Source organism: Ixodes scapularis, unplaced genomic scaffold (genome assembly GCF_016920785.2).
Source record: "Ixodes scapularis isolate PalLabHiFi unplaced genomic scaffold, ASM1692078v2 PGA_scaffold2__306_contigs__length_199485367, whole genome shotgun sequence".
NCBI lineage: Eukaryota > Metazoa > Arthropoda > Arachnida > Ixodida > Ixodidae > Ixodes > Ixodes scapularis.
The window spans coordinates 77890810-77911334 of NW_024609857.1; the positions used below are offsets into that span (position 1 = coordinate 77890810).

General features: G+C 45.1%; 1 protein-coding gene across 1 annotated transcript in view; it reads left to right on the top strand.

The window, feature by feature from the left end:
• LOC115324180 (indolethylamine N-methyltransferase-like) overlaps positions 1-20525 on the top strand; it is a 98048-nt gene that overhangs the window by 17721 nt on the left and 59802 nt on the right. The window contains exon 3 of the mRNA XM_042291462.1: positions 561-768. Coding sequence (XP_042147396.1) covers positions 561-768 — 208 coding nt within the window. The remainder of the gene's footprint in view (positions 1-560; positions 769-20525) is intronic.

The window sequence follows — 20525 nt, forward strand, 5'->3', positions numbered from 1 at the left end:
AAAAAAGATAGAGTCCGGAGCCAACAAATGCTTTTTGCGGACGATGCTGTCGCTAAAGCCTCATGGGCAAAACATTTTTCTACAAATACGTGGCGGGAATGTTTAGATAGCTCGGAGTTAGCCCCAAAGGTCGTCTGTGTCTCTGCAGTAGATGGGAAAGTTTGAATCTGCAGTATAACTGCCAGCCTGGTGTGTGTAACGTGCATCATGCAGTAGTTACACACGATCGTACGCCAGCACGGTGCTTACATAGATAGGAACGTGAAGAGGCGGGTGTTGAACCCAGGATCTCTCGGTTGTGCAGCGCCCACGTTTGGTGCACGTGATCCAAGCTGCGATGAGTTGACATACTCGGCCACCGAGAACTTTTTCATCTAGTCTCTTTGAATCCCACGAAGTGTTTAATGTCTAACGGGGGAGTGGTGTACGAAGGTAAAGAAATACTAAGCATAAATAACGAAGGCTACGAATTTAGTCCTGATATTTAAAGCATTATTCTAGAAATTTGTAGTATGACTGGTCCCAATAAGGCGCACTAATTTGCCGTTTGCTCTCCACAGATCTGGCTAAGGGAGAAACTTTGTTGGAAGTGGACGCTGGTCCGATGGCCTGGTACTCTTTCATGTCGTCCAGTCGATTCAACGACATTGTGCTGAGCGACTTGGTCGAGAACAACAGAGTAGAGCTCGAGAAGTGGCTGAACAGAAGCGAAGATGCCATCGACTGGACCTTCCGTGCAGAGCAAGTTGCTGCCTTGGAGGGCTATAGGTAAACCTTCGAAACAAATATCTGTGTGATAAAATACATGGTTAGATATTGTTTCTAACTGCGTATCATGTAGAGGAGTGGCTCTGAACCATTTATGTTTGGCGAACATTTTGTGGATCGGCGGAGATGATGGAGGACCCCGTTCGTGTTGAAGGGATGGAACGGGATAGGCTCATTATGATAATAATTTAAGAAATGCATATAATTAATGGCTAGAGTGAAGTGTACTTTCATTAACACACGCACAATGCAACTTACCCGAAAATGGGAACGTTTCATTTCAATCTTAAAGAAATACAACTTTTCTTGCCGTGGTTTGCTGGTGAGACAGGGCTTTGCGGATTCCTAGAATGCCTCCGCGAACCCCAAAATGTCCACGGACACCCATTTGAGCACCACTGATGTAGATGTACATGAGAACTATTACACGAGGCTAAGGTTCCCTCATATGCTAGAATTATATTTTGGTGTAATATTTCTGATATACACACCAAAGTCTAAAAACGCAGAAGGGGTTTGAGGCGCCTCGAAGAGTTGTTAAAAAAGCCATATCGTCCGCCCAGTCGAAGAACGATAATTAAATTATACGAAGAAGAAACAATAAAGTCGCAGATATGTTAAAAGACAAGGCGTTGAAAGTCCCCATCATCTTACTATCACAGCCAATGAGATGCTGTATTAACCATTAAGAAAGAAAAAAAAAACACTCATGAAGCAAGAAATGGAAACATGGGAAGCTACGTACTACGTTTCTAGAGTCACTAAATAAGCTATGCTTTCTGAGTACCGCATTCCTTTTCTTTGGCATTTCTGCGACAATACAGTCGCTCTATCCAACAATATTCTGGTTGGCTGAGGCATCATTAGACAGCGGCAGTCACGTGAGTCGCTATCATCATCATCGCGTTTTTTCAACGCCACCATCTTGGGTCCAGAGACCCTCTGCCTGCTTCTGTTTGTTGTGTAATGCGCGCGCACGCTGAAGTCTTCGCTCAGCACGCGCGTTTTTCGTGTTACCTCGAAATACGAACAACACGACTTTAATTCGCTGCCACATCTGCGGCCGTGGCAGCCGCCGCAGGCGGCCACGGCTACAGCTCGGCTTGGCTCAGCTACAGTCACTCCTCCATCTGCGCGCGGACCCAAGATGGCGGCACCTGACGCGCTTCAGACGCGTAGTTTAGGAGTTTCGGTACTCTGAAAGGCGTAGCTTTATTAAGTGACTCTATGCGTTTACTAAGCTGCCAGAAACATTAGAAAGCTGCTACTAACCCGAAATATTTTCTTCAAAATGCTTCGGCTAACTTTAAAAAAAATCTTTCTCGGCAATACCAGCTACCGTTACACAAAAATGAAACAAAGAAAAATCATGCTGCACTTTACTAGGAATCGAATGTAGTCCCCGTCGTCGTGTTCTGGACCGCGACATGGTCACGTGAGATGACGTGGTCACGTGATCACGTGACATAGTTTTGCCAACCCACGTGACCACGTGACCATTAGTCGCCCCGACGTCGCTGAACACCACCGACATACAGGGCCTATGCACTGTTCCCTCTCTATAGCTCAAAACATGACAGTATATTACCGAACACCGCTGCACAGCTACTGGCCGGGCCAACTAAGGCGCAGAAATATAATAACGAGTAGAATAAAAAATATGAAGGACTATTAAAGTGGGGTCACGCGAAAGTGTAAACAGGCGTTATCTTTATCTCAGGGGTCTCCGACTCCGCGTGTCGGCGAACGTGACCTAGATCCAACGTTACTGGAACAACTCAGTTTGGAAACTGCCATTGACCCTGCTCTCAAAAAGTGGTACCGGTCCGTACTCGGGTACCGAGCTAACGGCGACCGTAACGACGTCATTTCTCCCGCAGCGGCCACTTGGGGAACCGCACGGCTGCTTGTTTCGAGATGTCGTCCTGTCTATTTTCTGTCTCTCCTACCTCTTGATGCTTCCTTTCTACCCCAGTCTCAGGTTAACTCAACATGCTTGTACTGTTTCGAGAGTATCGCATTCGAGAGCGTACGCTGTGACTGTTTCTATTTTGGCTTTAATCGGCCATTCTGGCGCCGAAACATTTACCTTGGAAAGGGTCTTAGGGATGCCAACTCTTTTTCCCAAGCGGACGCACCATGAATGACTAGCAAAATTAGGACGCGCCCAGGCCAGGGATACCTGAAATCACCGGTGGGACATCGTTGCATAAAAACAATATTAGCTGTGCCGCAATAGCTTGTAAACTAAAGATTAAAAAAAATATTACGCGCCTGTTATGTTGTACTAATCTTGAATAAAGGTTCCTTCAAAAGGTTTTTGTTTTCATTCGTTTTTACGCGAAAACTTGCTTTCTAAAGGCTCATGGTGACCACAGTAAAGAAAAAAAAATTGAGCCGCCATATTGGTACTTCGAGCCTGCGAGTTTCGGTAGTCTGGGAATATTCACTGACTCTAGTAGTAGCCATATAAAGCGACTTTCATGTTTTAACTCGTGGCTAAAGGGTGGAGCTCTTATTGCATTTAGCTTGGTCTCGGTGCAGCCTGCGGTCCACGTTTCAAGGGTGAGTGCCCCAAATGAGTATTTTAGTAAGGTTGTCGAGAGAGCAAGTGGGTTGTTATGTCGGGACGAGCGCAAAATTCATCCTCACTCGCATTCTGACAATCCCGAAATGTGTGCCATGGTATGCTTGCGCAATCTCTTAGCGCGTTACGGCGGCGCACCCATAGAAGCACATGTATCCAATATGCAAATATGACCAGAAAACCGAAACATTACGCTTTCAACAATTTCTCATGCTACTACTCCATTCTATCATATACCACTATTATTGTGCCAAACTTTCAGGATGATAACGGGTAAACGACAGGTTCTTCAGTCGAATAAACGTTTTGATCTACTGCCACTACAAATAGTGTCAAAGATAATTAGTCTACATTTCATTCATGGCTCTAAAAAGTGGTTATGATGTTATAAATTTATTAAACTTCCTCCCCAATATCATGGCAAATTTTGTGATGTCTAAAATGTGCATTATGTTTGTAGAAAAATATATTTAGGAAGCACCTCACGAAAACTTTTGTGAAACAGAAACGTTCATACGAGCACACTTTAAAAATAGAACTTACAATATTTTCCATACCACTACAGTAAACTAAAATGTTCGATAATAAGCTGGGTACATTTTTTTTAACTCTTTTTTCTTGAGTTAATTATGCCAATTTGTCGAATAAGCTGGATTTGTAATCGTTAATACGTTTACAATCATTTCCAGTATTTTGCTACTGATATGAATATATTAGCAAACTAAAAAAAAAACATTTTTACGATAATCTAGCATTATAAAAACGTTTTCGGGATAATGTCGCTAAATTTGAATGTTATGTGGTTATAACAAAGTGATTTTTATTGTAAGGACTGAGAGCACTCCAATGAGTACCCAAATTATGAGAGGATTATTGTACTTTAAATTCACATGTAAAAGCAATAATGAATCATATACAGAATGTTTAGATTAATGTAATTATCCCAATCGCCCTAAACTCAGAGCTAAAGTTAACGAAAAATCGACTTGATTTCCCATTCTTTGAAGAGAGGGCGGAAGCCTGAGATTTCGAAACTGCACCGACTTGTAGTCGGCGTACCTAAATGTTGTGTTTCGTCGTCAGTTGAGAGCTCCTTCCAGCTAAAAACGTCCCAAGACTAGGCGCGAGTTCCCAGGTTTGAAATATGTACGAATGCCTAAAAATAGCCGAACCATGTCCACTTGAGGACAAGTTTTCTGAGAATGGCTCATTTTAGAGGATTTTCAATCGCAATTGACAGCTTGTCGTCGAACGTCCTAAATTTTGTATTTCACAACCACTTCAGCTCTCGTTCGATCTCAAAAAGCTGCTGGATGAACCGCGCGTCCCAGAATTTTAAAAGATTAACAAATGCGTAAAAACAACTGAATCATCCCAAATTTGAGACCAATTTTCTCAAAAAGGAGTAAATTTGAAGTATTTGCCATAGTATTAAGAGGGCTCTCGGGCTTTTTTTATATTCCGCCATTAGTGACGGACTGAAATTTGCTCAAAAAGTTCCCTTGTGAGGCGCTTGTGCCCAATAGTCAAAAATTGAACGAATACGTAGAAACGGCCGAACCATTCCCATTTCGTGACCGGTTTTGTCAAAACTAATTCAGCTTGAAGTATTTGCCATAGTACCAGGATTGGTTTGAGGGTTTCTACATTTTATAATTCGCCTTTAGTTGGGAACCGGGTTGTCCTCGAAAAGTTCTCTGGCAAGGCGCGGGTACCCAAATTTTGAAAAATGAACGAAAGCGTAAAAACAGCCAAACCATCAAGCAATTTGACACATGTTTTCATAAATAGAAGCGATTTTTAAGTATTTCAATAGTACCGAGATAGGCTCGAAGGTTCAATATTTTGCATTCCGCATTTGGCGAGGCGCGTTTGCCCAAAATTCAAAAGATGAACGATTGTGTATAACGGCCGAACCATGCCTACACTGAAGCAGGCTTTCTAAAATAAATAAATAAATAAAATGTTTTGAAGTGTTTGCCATAGTATCGGGATGGGCTCGAAGGCTTTACATTTCATATTACGCGTTTAGTTGTGGACTGGGTCGTCCTCAGAAAGTTCCCTGGCGAGGCGCGTGAGCCCAAATTTCAAACGATGAACGAAACCGTAAAAACAGCCGAACCATCACTTCGAGACCAGATTTTTAAAAGAGGATACATTTTCAAGTATTTACAAAAGCACCAGGATAGGCTCGAGGGTCTACATTTTATACTTTGTCTTTAGTTTTACATTAAAATGTCTTCTAAAATTTCCCCGGCCAGGCAGGGTGCCCGAAGTTCAAAAATGAACAAATGCGTAGAAACGGCCAAACCATAATACCGAGATCGGCTCGAGGGCTTTATAGTTTATATTGTCACGAATGACAATTCATGAGGCGACAAAAACTGAAAAAAAAAAAAAAAAAAAAAAATTAAACGTTTAATGGGGCGAACTTGTGCCCGAAATAGAAAGGAAACCGAAGACAACAAGAGAGCGTCGCGGGCGTCGATGGCGGCATGACAGCAGGAGCGAACGCTGGGGAGAGGCTGACTGCGGCTTGCCACCCGGTGCACCTTTTGTAGCCACGTCGGTCTCTAGAACATTTGGCCTAGAATGTTCGGCGCATAGAAAATTCGTAACAGGATCAGACAAAAAGTTCCCGAATTTTCAAGAACGCCAAATAGAAAGAATGAAGAAAAGAACATTCCACTGCCTGTGGTCAACCCAGTTCTTCCGCGCGACAGCTAAGCACGGTTACCTTTGGGCCAGGTACGCGGTCGCTCAGCGACGCGCGTGGAATTACTCTCCCCTTTTAAAAGCGCATCGCCTTGATGCGACATGCTGGGAAACAAATCAGCGAAACAAACAAAAATAATAGCAAACTGCTGAAACTTGTAAAATACAATCCTTTCGAGCGCAATAAAAAAGGCGGCTCGCAGTCCTATCCAGCGGCGTAGACTTTCCATTTTCCCGGGGGGGCTGCGCGTTACCTTCTCGCCAGAACTGGAGATTGAAGCCAACGAAAGCACGCTGGCATTCCATTTCCCATGTATTTTGTCAAGAACGGCAAAAGTGGGCGTTATTTTGATTACATGCCAGTACTTGAAGCTGGTTACATGGCACGTGAACAGTGACTAAGTAAGGATCATATCCCGGGCCCGGGGGGAGGGGGGGGGGGGCACAAGCCCCGATGCCCCCCCCCCCCCCCCCCCCCCTCCTTGTAGTCTACGCCTATGGTCCTATCGATCGTAATAGGGCTGGAGGTTCACGACGTGGACGACATCCAGTCGTAGAGTGCGGCGTGATGAAGTCCGTGTTCCGCCGGCCATCACCTCGCAGTTCAGATCCCCGTGTCGACGAAGCACTTTGTAGGATCCGAAGTAGCTTTTCAGGGGTCTTTCGCTTAGACAGCGTCGTCGTATCGGGGTCCAAACCCACAGACGGTGCCCGGGCTTGTAGCGAACGTCGATCCGACGAAGGTCTTACCGGGTAGCGTCGGCGCGTTGTTGATCTTGAATCCGGAGTCGGGTGAGCTGGAAAACTTCTTCAGCTCGTTGAGCAACAACCTGGGCGTCTTGGCTCCCATTGTCAGCTGGTTCGCGGGGACGCGTCGCGTCTAGCATGGTCGTTGCTTTTCGACCATCTACCAGACGAAACGGTGTTACTCCTGTGGTCTCCTGCACCGCCGTGTTATAAGCAAACGTGACGTAGGGTAATACCTCGTCTCACGCCTTGTGCTCTACGTCAACATACATGGAGATCATGTCGGCGATAGTTTTATTTGGCCGTTCCGTTAGTTAATTCGTCTGTGGATGGTACGCAGTGGTTCGATGGTGGCTGGTGCTACTGAGACAAAAAATTTCTTGCGTCAGCTGAGCCATGAACGATGATCCACGGTCCGTAATGAGGACTTTAGGGGCGCAGTCCCGGAGGATAATAGACTTTATGAAATACTGGGCGGCTTTAACAGCAGTCCCTGAAGGAAGGGCTTTCGTTTCGGCATGTCGCTTGAGATAATCTGTGGCGACGTTTATCCAGCGTTTTTCCGATGTCGACGGCAGAAAAGTGCCAAGTAAATCCATCCCGATCTGCTGGAACGGCCTGGACGGGGAAGCAATCGGATGCAGAAGCCCTGACGGCTTCGTTGGTGTTTTCTTGCGCCGCAGACACTCGTTGCATAATCGAGTGTAGAGATGAACGGTCTTCGGTAGCCTTGGCCTGTAGTGTTTTCCCCAAATCCTGGTGAGCGTCCTGCACTAGCCAAGCTGCCCAGCCGTTTGGTTGTCGTGGCAGGCTTGGAAGATCTCCTCTCTAAGGTCGGCAGGGATTACGAGCAGCCATGGCGAACTTTTGTCTCCGAAGTTCTCCTTGTTATGTACACCTTGTCGAATAACAAAGCTCGGCAGGGCTCTCGAGAAGACACGGGGGATAGTACCCCCTCGTCCTTTGAGGTGCTCGATTAGCGCGCGCAACTCAGGGTCGTCTCTTTGACGTTGCGCCATGTCGTCGATGTTAACTGCGCCTAGGAAGCACTCGTCGTTATCGTCGACGCTGCTACCGGGAGATGTCTCAACAGGGGCTCTGAAGAGGCAATCGGCGTCGCTGTGTGTTATGTTGGGCGTCTCAGCCCGTATCGTCGACTCCAGTCGGTTGCTGAGCATGAACTGCTTTCATTCCCATGATATGCGTATGGCGAAGCCTGCTCACGTCACGGGCGGCTAAGGTAACCCGATCTCCGGATACCGCGGCGGCGGGACGGCGGCATTACGTGATCGCCCGAGTGGCGCCGTAGGAGTTCCACAAAGCGGCGAAAGGTTGCTCGTATTATACACAACATCCCTTCCTCCACAGATTAAGTCACCGTAGCGGTCCGGGGGACGCCGTAATGTTATATGAGTCACACCAATTTTTTTTAGGAAGTCTTCCACCTTGGGTGAAACAAATGATAGTCCATTTTCTTTTCGGGGACTTTAAACGTTGCAAAAAGTTCCCGCAATTCCTCAATCAGTGTGACTGACTGTATGTTGCACATGCAGCGTGCTTCTAGCCACCTGCTCTACGCGTCGACAACGATCGGCAGCACCTTCCCCTCTACGGGGCCAGCGAAGTCCGCATGAATGGCCTGCCAAGGCGTCGTCGCGCGCATCCATTCGGGGATTGATGCCTTGGCTGGTGCCTTCTGGTGTCGCCGACAAGTTTCGCGGCTTCTTGCCAGTCTTTGAATGTCGCTGTCAACACCTGGTCACCAAAAGTAACCTCGTGCACGTGCGTTTATAGCTACTACGCCTCTATAACCTGCATGCGCCAAGTCAAGCACATCTTTCCTCGCCTTTGTGGGAATAACCACTTTGGAACCGCTCAAGAGTCAACCTTGTTGCACTAAAAGTTCTGTGCCGAGTCTGCAGTACGGTGAAAACTGTTTCTTTGATACTTTATGAAGTTCTCCACTTGAAATCGATGTGAGCACTCCGGACAAGAGTGGATCCTGTCGGGTCATTTTAACAAATTTACTTGATGATAGTTTGACACTTGGAGGTGACGCCAACATAAGTACGTCTGCCGGGGGACAGGGCTTTTCGACTTGTGCCGAAAGCGGCAACCTGCGTTGTGCATCAGAATTTCGGTGGTGTCTTCCTGGTCTGTAGACTAAAGTGTAGTCGTAAGTGGCTAGCTTAAGGCACCATCGGTGTCATCCTGGGTACAGATCTTGGGGCACTTGCTTTTTTTTTTCTCCAAGATGCCAAGCAGAGGTTGGTGATGTCTTAAAACCGTCACGTGTCTGCCTGCAATGTACTGGTGAAAATGACTGACACCGTAAATTACTGCCAAGCCTTCCTTGTCGAGCTGGGAGTAATTCTTTTCCGCGGGTTTTAGTGTTTGCAATGAGAAAGATATCAGGGCCTCTCTGCCAAGTTCATCTTTTTGGGCGAGCACGGCACCAACACAGTACGGTGACGCATCGACAGACAAGAGAAGAGGCTTCGTTTCATCGTAATGAGCAGGTACAGTGGAGGAGCGTATCAAACACTTCAGTGCATCAGTCTGGTGCTTCCTTTCCCCCTGTTTCTCGTAAAATACACAACACTGTGCTTGCGGCCTAACTTGTAGACCACTGTCATGTTGAACTTTTAGAGTCAGAGACTCCATTGAGCGAAACGGCCTGAAAGGTCCTTTAGCTTCCCAAGCCAGCAGAGCGAGTGCTGGTCCGGGATAACGGACCACCACTTGGTCGTCTAGGCAAAACTTCGTGATTGCCCAGACGATCGGAAGAAATTCCTTTTCAGTCGTGGAGTAATTTCACTCCTCTTTGGACAGTGTCCGACCTCCGTGGTCGTTGACTTGCTCGGTGTCTTGCACTTGAACCATGCCGCGCTAAGTCCTGCGTTACTTACGCCTGTATTAATCTCGGTTTCCGCATCTTGATCGAAGTGTCCAAGAACAGAGGAGTCAGGAGTCGTTGCTTATTCATCTCGTCCAATACGTGCTGCTGCTCTTACCCCATTTGAACTTGTCGGCGTCTTTCTCGGGTTTTGTGAGTAATGCGGAAGTCCTTGCGAAATCTCGAACGAAGCGCCGACAGTAGGCACAAATTCCAAGGAATCTTCGCACGGCCTTCTTGTCTGTGGGTGTTGGTAATGCCGCGATGGGGCGAATCTTCTCGGGGTCTGGGCGGACGCCTTCGTTACTAACCACTTGGCCTAGGAACTTCAGTTCGTCATAGGCCAACCGGCACTTTGACGGCTTAATGGTGCGTTTGGCGGTCCGTATAGTTTAGAGAACAGCTCACAGTCGCGCGCAAGTGGTCGTCAAAGTCACTCGAAAACACTACGACGTCGTCAAGGTAGACGAGACAGCTCTGCCACTTCAGTCGTGCCAGTACGGAGTCCATGACACGCTGGAAAGCTGCTGGCGCCGTGCATAGTCCGAAGGGCATCACCTTGAAATCGTAGAGTCCATGTGGCGTGACGAAAGCTGTCTTCTCTCGGTCCCATTTGTTTGCTTCGATCTGCCAGTAGCCGTTCTTCAGGTCCATCAATGAAAAGTATCGAAAGTGGCGCAACCGGTCTAGCGTGTCATCGATGCGGGGGAGTTGTTTGACGTCTTTCTTCGTCACCGCAGTCAGCTGCCGGTAGTCTAAGCAGAACCTAAGCGTTCCGTCCATCTTAACCAGCATGACTGGAGAGGCTCACTTACTGCTTGCGAGAATGCTAAGTAGAAAGAATAAAAAAAAAAAAAAATCCGCTGCCTGGAATTGGACTTATATCTTCCGCGCAGCAGCCAAGCATGGTAACCATTCGGCCACGTACGCTTTTTCTTCTGTATCGCCTGTTTTTACACTTGTACAATAGGAGATATACAAAGGAGGGGTAAAAACACGCCAGCCGTAATTTGGCTGCCGTGGCGTCATTAAAATTATTTTAGACACAACAAACCATTAAGAATGGGCAATCAATCCGGTGGTTCGGGCTGTGCCCAGAAGGCTTGACGCATGCCGGCAACACTTTCAATAAAATATTCACGCGCCTAGCGGACTGTTATATCAGCGTGATTTACGCCTACTCTTGTTTTCCAGAGACTGTGAAGGCCGATTAGTAGTATCATATCATAAGATACACCATTTGCATTCTCTCTTGGTAAAAACCATATACCCTTCGCGGTTATCGGGACATTCTTTTTGAGTGTGCGCTTGGGTATATCCCATAAAAACACAGCGTCCCAGCAGTAAATAAACACGTGTTCTACCGTTTCTAGCTGCTTGCAAAAAGACAATCCGTTCACCATGGCACAAAAATACATTTTTCCTATTACCATGGCTTTACCGGTAGGACGCTACAGTGAAGCAAAAAAAAAAAAAAGGATTTAGCCTTAGGTTTTAACGTCATCCTCTTCACTCTTTTTAAAACGTCCATGCCAGGGCTTTCACAGTATAGGGAACGATAAAGCGGCACGGGCAGCAGAACTTCAACCAAATCTCGATACAAATTTTCCCGTGACACGGTACTGAGGTAGTCTAAAGAAAAACAAACGTCCAAGATTTGAAAAGAGAGTAACACTTCACTCAAATACCCTCGCACTGCAGCCCCTGTCCCAGTGGATCACGAAACAATAAATTCAGACAAAACGTTTTGCAGACGAAGTTGAACAACTGTGCGCAAAAAAGCATCCCTCTGATCGCGTAAAAACATGAAGCGTGAAACAATGTGACGCATGAACAAATGAGACAAACCCAAACCACCACTTCGTACCGACCTAAATAAATTCGTTCGGGCAGAACGCTCCCATGTCGAAAACCCAATAAAAACGGCAAACACCCTATGCAGCTTTCGCCCATTCATACAGGACATACAGAACACTTGCAATATGTACCAGATTTTTTATATTAAAAAAAAAAGGTTACACATGGTCGAATGTGCGAATATGGATAAATCCCTACCTTTCCAACCTTCCGCCTTTAATCTAACATTTTCGGTGTCTTCGTTCCAATATTTTGTGGTGTCCTGATAAGATACTTCATGGGTAAAGTCGCCCACCTAATATTTATGAAGACTTCTGGCTTACTTGACGAGTCGCCATGCCAGAAACCAACGCATTTATCAAATTTCACTACGTTACCAGTTTGCGCGCAAAGGGAAGAAACCACATTTATCGCTTCATGTACGCTGTCTCGATCAACACAAATAACAGCGATATCATCCGCGTAGGAAAGCACCTTTACTTCAATCCATCAATCAATCAATCGAGTTTATTGTCATGAGTTGCATCGTACAATTTATTGAGAACCATCTGGGCCCATAGCCTTTTAGCTAGTTTGGGCCCATTTTAATAATAACATATTAGGAAGGCAGCAGTCTTAAGAAATATTACTGGAAATACAAAAAAAAAAGGAAAAGAAAAAAAAGAAAGAAAGACAATAGAAAATAAACGTAGAAAGTGACTTGTTCAACTATATCCGGTAATTTATACATTATATAATAAAAACACGAGGAGCACGAGTGTATTCAAAGTGAAATGAATTTTTATGAATTCAATAACAGAATATGCGATTGAGTTTCAGGATGGTGGGAGACATGTTCTATTTAAAAAAATATAGTACTTCAAAGCGCTGTTAAAGTTGCCTGACTGGGTGACTGAAGATGGTAAAGTGTTCCAGATTTTAGTTCCGCATGATTGCATCAGTCGGTCGCCGTATACGTTATGAGACCGTGGTATGTTAAAGTGACCAGATGTGTTCGCCCTTGTTAATCGGGTACCCTTAATTAAGATGTTCGCTGGCAGTGGATTGTTTGATTTTAAAATATTATTTATTAAGCAAGCAATCTTATATTGTTTAATTTCCAGAAATGTGAAAATGTGAAGTTGATGAAATATGATATGAGACGGTTGGGAATAGTGGGAGTATGTCAAGATTCTGAGGGCTCTCTTCTGTAATTTAATCAATGGCAAAAGGTAAGTGTCATAAGTTACGCCCCAGGCCTCAATACAATATGTTAAATGACTATGAAATATAGCAAAATATATAAGTTTCATCGTGGGAGTGTCAAAGTATTGTCTTGCCTTCAGTAAGACATAACAAGCGTACGTTAACTTTTTACATGTATTTATAATGTGCTGTTGCCAATGAAGATGAGAATCTGTTACTCCCAGATATTGAAATGAACTAACTTCTTCCAGGATTGAATTTCCGGTGCAAATTCGGAAGCTGTCGGTATTAACATCTTTTTTATTGGAACGAAAAACTATATACTTAGTTTTATTTATATTTAAAGTCAATTTGTTAGAATTAAACCACTCCTGGAGAACTGTAAGTTTTTGATTGATTGTGTTTTGTAAGTTATGCAATGAATGGTCCGTGTAAATTAAGACGGTATTATCAGCGTACATTATTATGTCAGAGTTTAAAGCCATGTTAGGTAAGTCATTAACGTACAATGAAAAAAGTATCGGTCCCAGTACAGAACCCTGGGGAATTCCGGTGTTTATTTGTCTCATCGAGGATTTATGATCTAACAAAGAAACGAATTGCGAACGAGATGACAAATAACTTGTAAAGAAATTTAAAGACCCAAGCAGCACAATTCACCGGCTCAAGCTTGAGCCTGCTTGGGCAGCCGGGGAAAGTTTCCCTGGCCCAAGCACCGTTTTGCTCCAAGGGGCAAGCTAGCCCCAGCCTGGCTAGCCGGCCCGGCAGTTCAGTGGGGGTTCCTTGTACAGCCAAGCTTGGCTAAACGGTGTAAAACAAGCGTGGGCCAGGCTGGCAGTTCAGTGGTCAGCCAAGCTTGGCAAAACGGTCTAAATGCATCCTGGGCCACACTGGCAGTTCAGTGGTCAGTCAAGCTTGGCAAAACGGTGTAAATGCAGTGTGGGCCAGGGTGGGAGTTCTCTGGTCATTCAATCTTGGCTATACGGGGAATTTACAGACTTCTCCCAAGGAAGTCTATGTTGTCATTCAAAGGATGTTTTTTGTGGTATATGATATAGTCAAACATCTCCAGTTTTTGGTGCTGTGTGCAGAAAAAAACTGGTTGCTACCTTGTTCCGGATTTAGTGACCCACGATTAATGGAGCTGCTAAAGTAATTTTCTCAGAATACTTAAACAATAAAATGAAAGTTCAAAAACATGCGCGAGCTGCTGTATTTATTGTGCAGTTGGCATGCAAATGAAGCTGCAAAATAAAGTCAAGTTTGATACAGTGGTTTTTTATTTCATGTTCAGTACATGGTGCTAGCTTATGCCCGAGTTCCACTACAGCGACAAACAGAAACAAATGACGACAAGTCTCAAACCCGAGTCTTTCCCGATTTGACAGGCTTTGTAGAATAAAGGAGGCTATGCTTAAACACAAGCATCATGCACGCGAGGGTATCTTTGGCAGGCTTAGAATCACTCATGCTTATTTCACGAGCACCGAACGAATAAACGCCGCCTGCCAAAAGTACCACCAAGGGCATGCTGAATGGGTTGGAGGCTTGTAGCTGTCGTTTGTTTCTGTTTGTCGCTCTCGTGTCCCACTAGAGCGACAAAGGTTGGTTGCTGGTCGAGTATCTGGTGCCTGGCAACTGCGCTTCAGAGCTAGTAGGTGGCTCTGCCGATTCGAGTACTAATGACAGCAGTTGTACACAGTTCACCCCATGGCCACTTCATGGCTGTGACGTAGAGCTGGATAGCAGCACCTGGAGAAGGAACAAGATAACCAGTGATGCATGTTTAGTAAATATGTTTCACATAAACTATAAATCATGCTCCTAATTAAATTATAACAGCAGAAAGGCCACCCAAAAGGTCTTGGTGGTATCTTCAGTCTCCTTCAATATAAAAGACGTACTAAAAGCGCGTGGCCGAGATGACCGTGGTCGGGGGCGCTATGTGCGCTCCACGAGATTCTGTTCTGCCTCGAGGAAAGGACGCTCACTCGGGGCTGAACTGGTCCTGAACTTGCGGACAGTTTTTGATTTAGGTTTAGACTAAGAGCGTGCTTTATCGGCATTGCGCCCACAGATATGATCATGGAGGCTCGAAGTAAGCATGCTCATTATTGTTTTTGTTATCAGTTGTTTCTGGTGTAAAATTTGAAAACAGGCACAAATATTAATGTTGCACCCGAGTCTCATATTTGAAAAATAAAATGTCTTGATGAGCGGATTTATTAATCAGAAGGATGGCATGGACCATGCATTTTAGAAGTGAAAATAATTGCCTTGACTCGGGCCAGTTTCTCTCGGACAGCCATTTCAGAATTAGTGGCTGTGACATAATGTGAATGAACTGCTCTCCACCGTGAACCCAAAAACTGATAAGTGTGCATTGCACTTTAGCTGAACACTAAGTGAGTTCCCCCTTGGGTAGGTTGGGATCTCCCAGAGCACACCAGTCACTGCCTCGGCCAGGCGCTCCCACTGGGTCTTTCATACTGCAGGAGAATACATAACGCAGGAACTACAGAACTTGACAGTGACAAACATGATTTCCCTCCATTTGTAGAATACTACTGTCAGTAAATGCAAAATAAAAGCCAGTTAGAGCACCTCAATGTGAACACCACATATAACATACAGTACTGTGGAAGGTTGCTCAGATCGTTTGAAAGCAGACTTTGAATTGCCGCAAGGGAATTCTTGATTCTCTTGATAGTAAAACCAAGCCATAAGTACAACTTCACTGTAAAGACAATGTTTTCTATCTGCTTTTCTTTAAATGCATAGAAGTACTTTTTGGTATTTATGTTACCTACCTCTAAAAAGACGAAGGACCAGTAAAAGGAAACACAGACACAGTTACGTACAAAACGAGCATGTTGGTAACAGTAACTAAACATGAGGAAGACACAGAGAAAGGGGGGGACAGACGGGCAACTTCGTTGTCCGTCCCCCCTTTCTTTGCATCTTCCTCATGTTTAATCACAAACACAGCGCTGTCTTTCCTTTTACTCGTCAATCTTTTTTGTGCTGTTTTAACCCATTCAATATGACCACCAATCAACTCGCCCAACTTTACACCTTGCTACCTCTAAGGTTGCAATATAAAGTGGTCTCAACTTCCACTGACAGCCCTGAAGCTATAAACCCACAAAAAACCAAATTCCCTAGAAATTAAAACGACACAAAAGAAAATCAGATCAGAAAAACATTCAGTCTGACTTGATTATATTGAATCAATAAATACAATGAATGTGAGCAATATTTTTGTGAAATTGTATTATAAACTTTCAATGTAAAATGGGATGAGAGTCCCACTAAAGCAACCAAGAGGAACAACAACCGACCCCGACACGACTTAAATACATTCAGCATGCACACGAAGATACCTTTGGCAGGCTTCCCATTTTTCGAGGCTCATGAAAAAAGCACAAGTTATTGCAAGCCTGCCAAAAGATATCTTGGTATGCATGCTGCATGGTCTTGGGGCTTAAGATGGCAAGTTGGCTATTCATCACTGAATAATACGCCAAAAAAACACAGACACAACAAAGGAAGATCTGGACAGAACACTGCATAACCTTCAACTGAATGGTTCGTATAAAAAAACAGAAATACATATAGACCCTTTCAGGCAACATTTCATGGGTGCGCCGCCGCCACCTTGACGTCACGTGACCCTGCCGCCACAGCCGACCTTCAGTTTCTCGCAGTTCTCCGCGTTGTGTGCTGCACCGGCCACCAGCGGAGCTTTGTTCTCGATGCTAAAGTTGAGGCTTGGGCGAGTTGGTTGGTTCTTTTACGTTCTGCGTTGAAATCGTGTGTTTGCTTTAGGTCCTTTCGATATTTCGGGCTTTCATTTATTCATTTGATACCGACATTTGAACATCGCTCTTGTATTTTCTTATTTATGGAATAGAATCGGACAGCGAATGGATCGATGATACAAGATTATGGCCTAGGCTTCAGAGACCATTAAGTTCATCACATTTTGTTTTTATCGTTAATAAGGGCAGTCAACACCATTGCGACACATAAAAATTTCAACTGACGCTGTAAGGCTATCGCAGTCGTGCTTCTTGCTGCATGTGCGAACTTTAGACATTGTTTCTGTAAGTAAAAGCCGAACCGCATGTAAGTGCTCAAGCGAGCGGCGAGACGAGCAACGGCGACAACGATGAGAGTCAGCGACGAAGATTTCTCGCTGTTGCCCGTTGCATCGCTCGGTTTTTGGATTTCTAGAAAACGTCGCTCGTCGTTTTGGTCGCTTGCGTGCGGTTTGCCTCGTCGCGCGACTGATCGAGCGAAAGCGAAGCGAGTCGCTTGTCTCGCTGCTCCCCAAATCGCTTTCATGCGGTTTTCTAGAAATCAAAAAGCCGAGCGCCGCGACGGGTGGCAGTGAGAAACTTTCGTTGCTGACTCGTTGTTGTCTCTCGTCTTGCTTGCTAAAGCGCTTACATGCGGTCCGGCTTTTATCTACGGAAACAATGTCTAAAAGCGCGCACATGCACCGAGAAGCACGACTGCGATAGCCTCACTGCCAAAAATTTGGGGGTTTTGCGTGCCAAACCAACGACGGGCATCTGGAGATAGCCTCACTGCGTCAGTTGATATTTTCATATGTCGCAATGGTGTTGACTGCCCTTTATTAGCGACAAAAACAAAAGAATGTGATGAACTTACATGTTCTCTGAAGCCTAGGCCATGATCTTGTATCGTGATCCATTCACTGTCCGATTCCATTCTATAAATAAGAAAATACATCTATATTGAAACTTAGGTATCAAATGAATAAATGAAAGCCTGAAATATCAAAAAGACCTAAAGAAAACACTCGACTTCAACGCGGAACGTAAAAGAACACGAAAACAAAGCTCTGGTGGTGACCGGTACAGCACACAATGCGAAGCAACGGCGACAAAATGAAGGTCAGCTATGGCAGCCCGTTAAGCGCGCCGACTGGTGGCAGCTGGAGTAACTGACTCCCTAAAAGCATCTATACAGATAAAAACTGACACCTGCTGGCAGAACACTGTAAGGTCAAAATGCACTTCCTCAGAAACCAGTGCCACTAGTTCCACAGAGAGTGAAATTCTGTCAGACAATGACACTAAGGGTGCACCTCAGACAAGAGTTGTTACCCTGGTATTTTATCCAGAAGGTCACCTAGCAATTCACTGTGTCCATTGTGAGTGCAAGTCCAACTTAGAAAAAGACTAGTGTCATGGGCTGCTACAAGACAAAAGCAAAGAGGAAAATTCACAATGCCTTCTTGATGAAATCCTAGAATAACAACTCATGTGAGCCCACCCTCATTACTAATACATGACAAAGAATTCCACGGTCTGCAGAGCCAATGACGCTCGTTTCTGGGGGAGTGCGTTCAGACGACGCATCAGCCCACTTCACATGGCGCAATTTCGCTTGCAAATTTACACCTGTGACGTCAGGCACTGCAGCTTCCCCCATGCCTATATTTCGCTGCATGAGTGACGTCACAACAGCAAACTCCCAAGTAAAGTCACACCATGCGAATCAGGTTTACAGTGTTCACACAGCATGTGCTACTCCCTATCAGTAGATATCTTTTTTTTACCAAAGTAAACTATTCAGTTAAAAGTTAAGACGTGTCCTGCCCAGATCTTCCTTCATTTCGTCTGTGTTTTTTGGCGTATTATCCAGTCTTGAGGCATATCAGTGTCAGGTGTTTCTCTTTCTCGCTCTAGTAGGACTCGGGCAGGGTGGGGAAACAGTCATGTCTCAATAATATGGATACTCTGCTATATAAAAACCGTTTTCGGGGACCAACCGGGTAAATACCTGCATTTTGTCCTGTTATTATGCACAGCTCACATTATGGACGCTTTTGGGTAGGAACGGAGGTGTCCATTTGCATGAGACAGCACTGTCATATTCCCTAGTGTTGAAATTAATGACTGCACGCTCTGAAGCCACGTAGCAGGTTTCTCCACTGAACACTAATGCGTAGCGGTGGCATGGCAGATGTTTGTGGCTGCACAACACACCGCAGGCAAATGATATCCAATGTGGACAATCATGGATATTTGACATTAGAATCAACCAACAAATAGGCCTACATGTTGCTGTCACAGAATTGAACGATTTTTTTCTTCGTGTGATTCCGTTTTGAGTAAGATGCACAAGTGCCGAAAACACGAGCTCGGAAGAGAAGAAAAAGAAAAAAAGAAGGAAGGCGGAAGCTGCATAGAGCTAGGCTTCAGTGGTTGGAACAACAAGCAAGGCTTCAGTGGTGTGGGAGGTCGAACCCCGAACAAGGCTTTGTCAAGATGGTTGGTGGGCCCTGAGCAAACTTCGACGATGTGCATGGACGATGTGCATGTGCTTGTGAGCGAGCTCTGTTCGGCACTATAAGCACCCAAGCCACCACAAGTTCTCGACTCCGACTGGTGCCGCAAGGGACTGAGACCACCACCGACATCTTGGGACCATGATTCGACTTTCCTCATACGAAATGTATAGCGTCTTTGATTTGGCTTCTGTTCCCTCCTTGTTACGCTTTCGAAGCTTTTGTGATTTTCTTGCCCCTGTTACGAAGAGCAGAAGGCTTGCAAGATATGTTCTTTTCCTTTATTATTTTCATTTTTTTACGACCGTTTGTACGTCCTGTGCACCTTTTCTTTAATTTTGAATTTCATTACTCATAAATAGTGTTTCGAAATGCCAGGTACAAGTCACTCACAATTCCTACCGCCTCTAAGGAAGTCCATCACCTAGATGTGGCCCTAGTACCTGGACAGCGGTCCAATTCAGATTACAAGTTGGTTTGTTCATGGCATCTTTTCCAACCGAACCTGTGACAAACTGGCATCCACTACAGGACTTGAACCTGTCACAAGTTAGTCACAGGTTCGGTTGGAAAAGATCCCATAAAAACAAACTTGTAATTTGAATTGGACCGCTGTCCAGGTGCTAAGGCCACACCTAGGCGATGGACTTCCTGAGAGGCGGTAGGAATTGAGAGTGAGTCGAGCCTGGCGTTACGGAACACTATTTAATAGTAAAGAAATTCAAAAGTAAAGAAAAGGTGCACAGGACGCACACACAGTCGTAAAAAAAAAGGAATAAATAAAGGAATAGAACATATCTTGCAAGCGTTCCACTCTTCATAACCGCAGAAGGAAAAACACAAAAGCTTTGAAAGCATAACAAAACGAACAGAAACCAAATCAAAGATGCCATACATTTGGAGGAGGAGAGTCCAATCATGGTCCCAAGATGTCGGTGGTGGCTTGGGTGCTTACAGCACCACACAGTGCTCACTCACAAGCACAGGCACATTGTCTAAGACTTGCTCGGGGCCCACCAACAGTCTTGACGAACCCTTGCTCAAGGTTTGACCACCCAAACCCACGAAGCCTTGCTTGCCGTTCCACCGGCCATTGCGCCGATGCCTTGCTTCGCGTTCCACCACAACCACACCGTGCGCGGGTTCCATCTTCTTTCTTCTTGATCCCTTCCTCCGAGCTCGTGCTTTTGGCACTTGCACATTTTGCTCAAAAAGGAAACCAGTAAAAAGAGTACAATAACCACTGAATTCTGTGAGAGTTGTTATGACTGTGAATGTCTAGAGGGCAAAGTTGACATTTGCAACAAAACTTAAAATAATAAGGCATGTGGAGAAGGAGACAAAAAGTTTTGTGTCACTGGAGCCCACAAGATCTTTGTAAACTACTCAAGAAACGGTGTGACATAAAAGCGCGACAAAACACATTCTGACGCACGGCATGTTAAGAC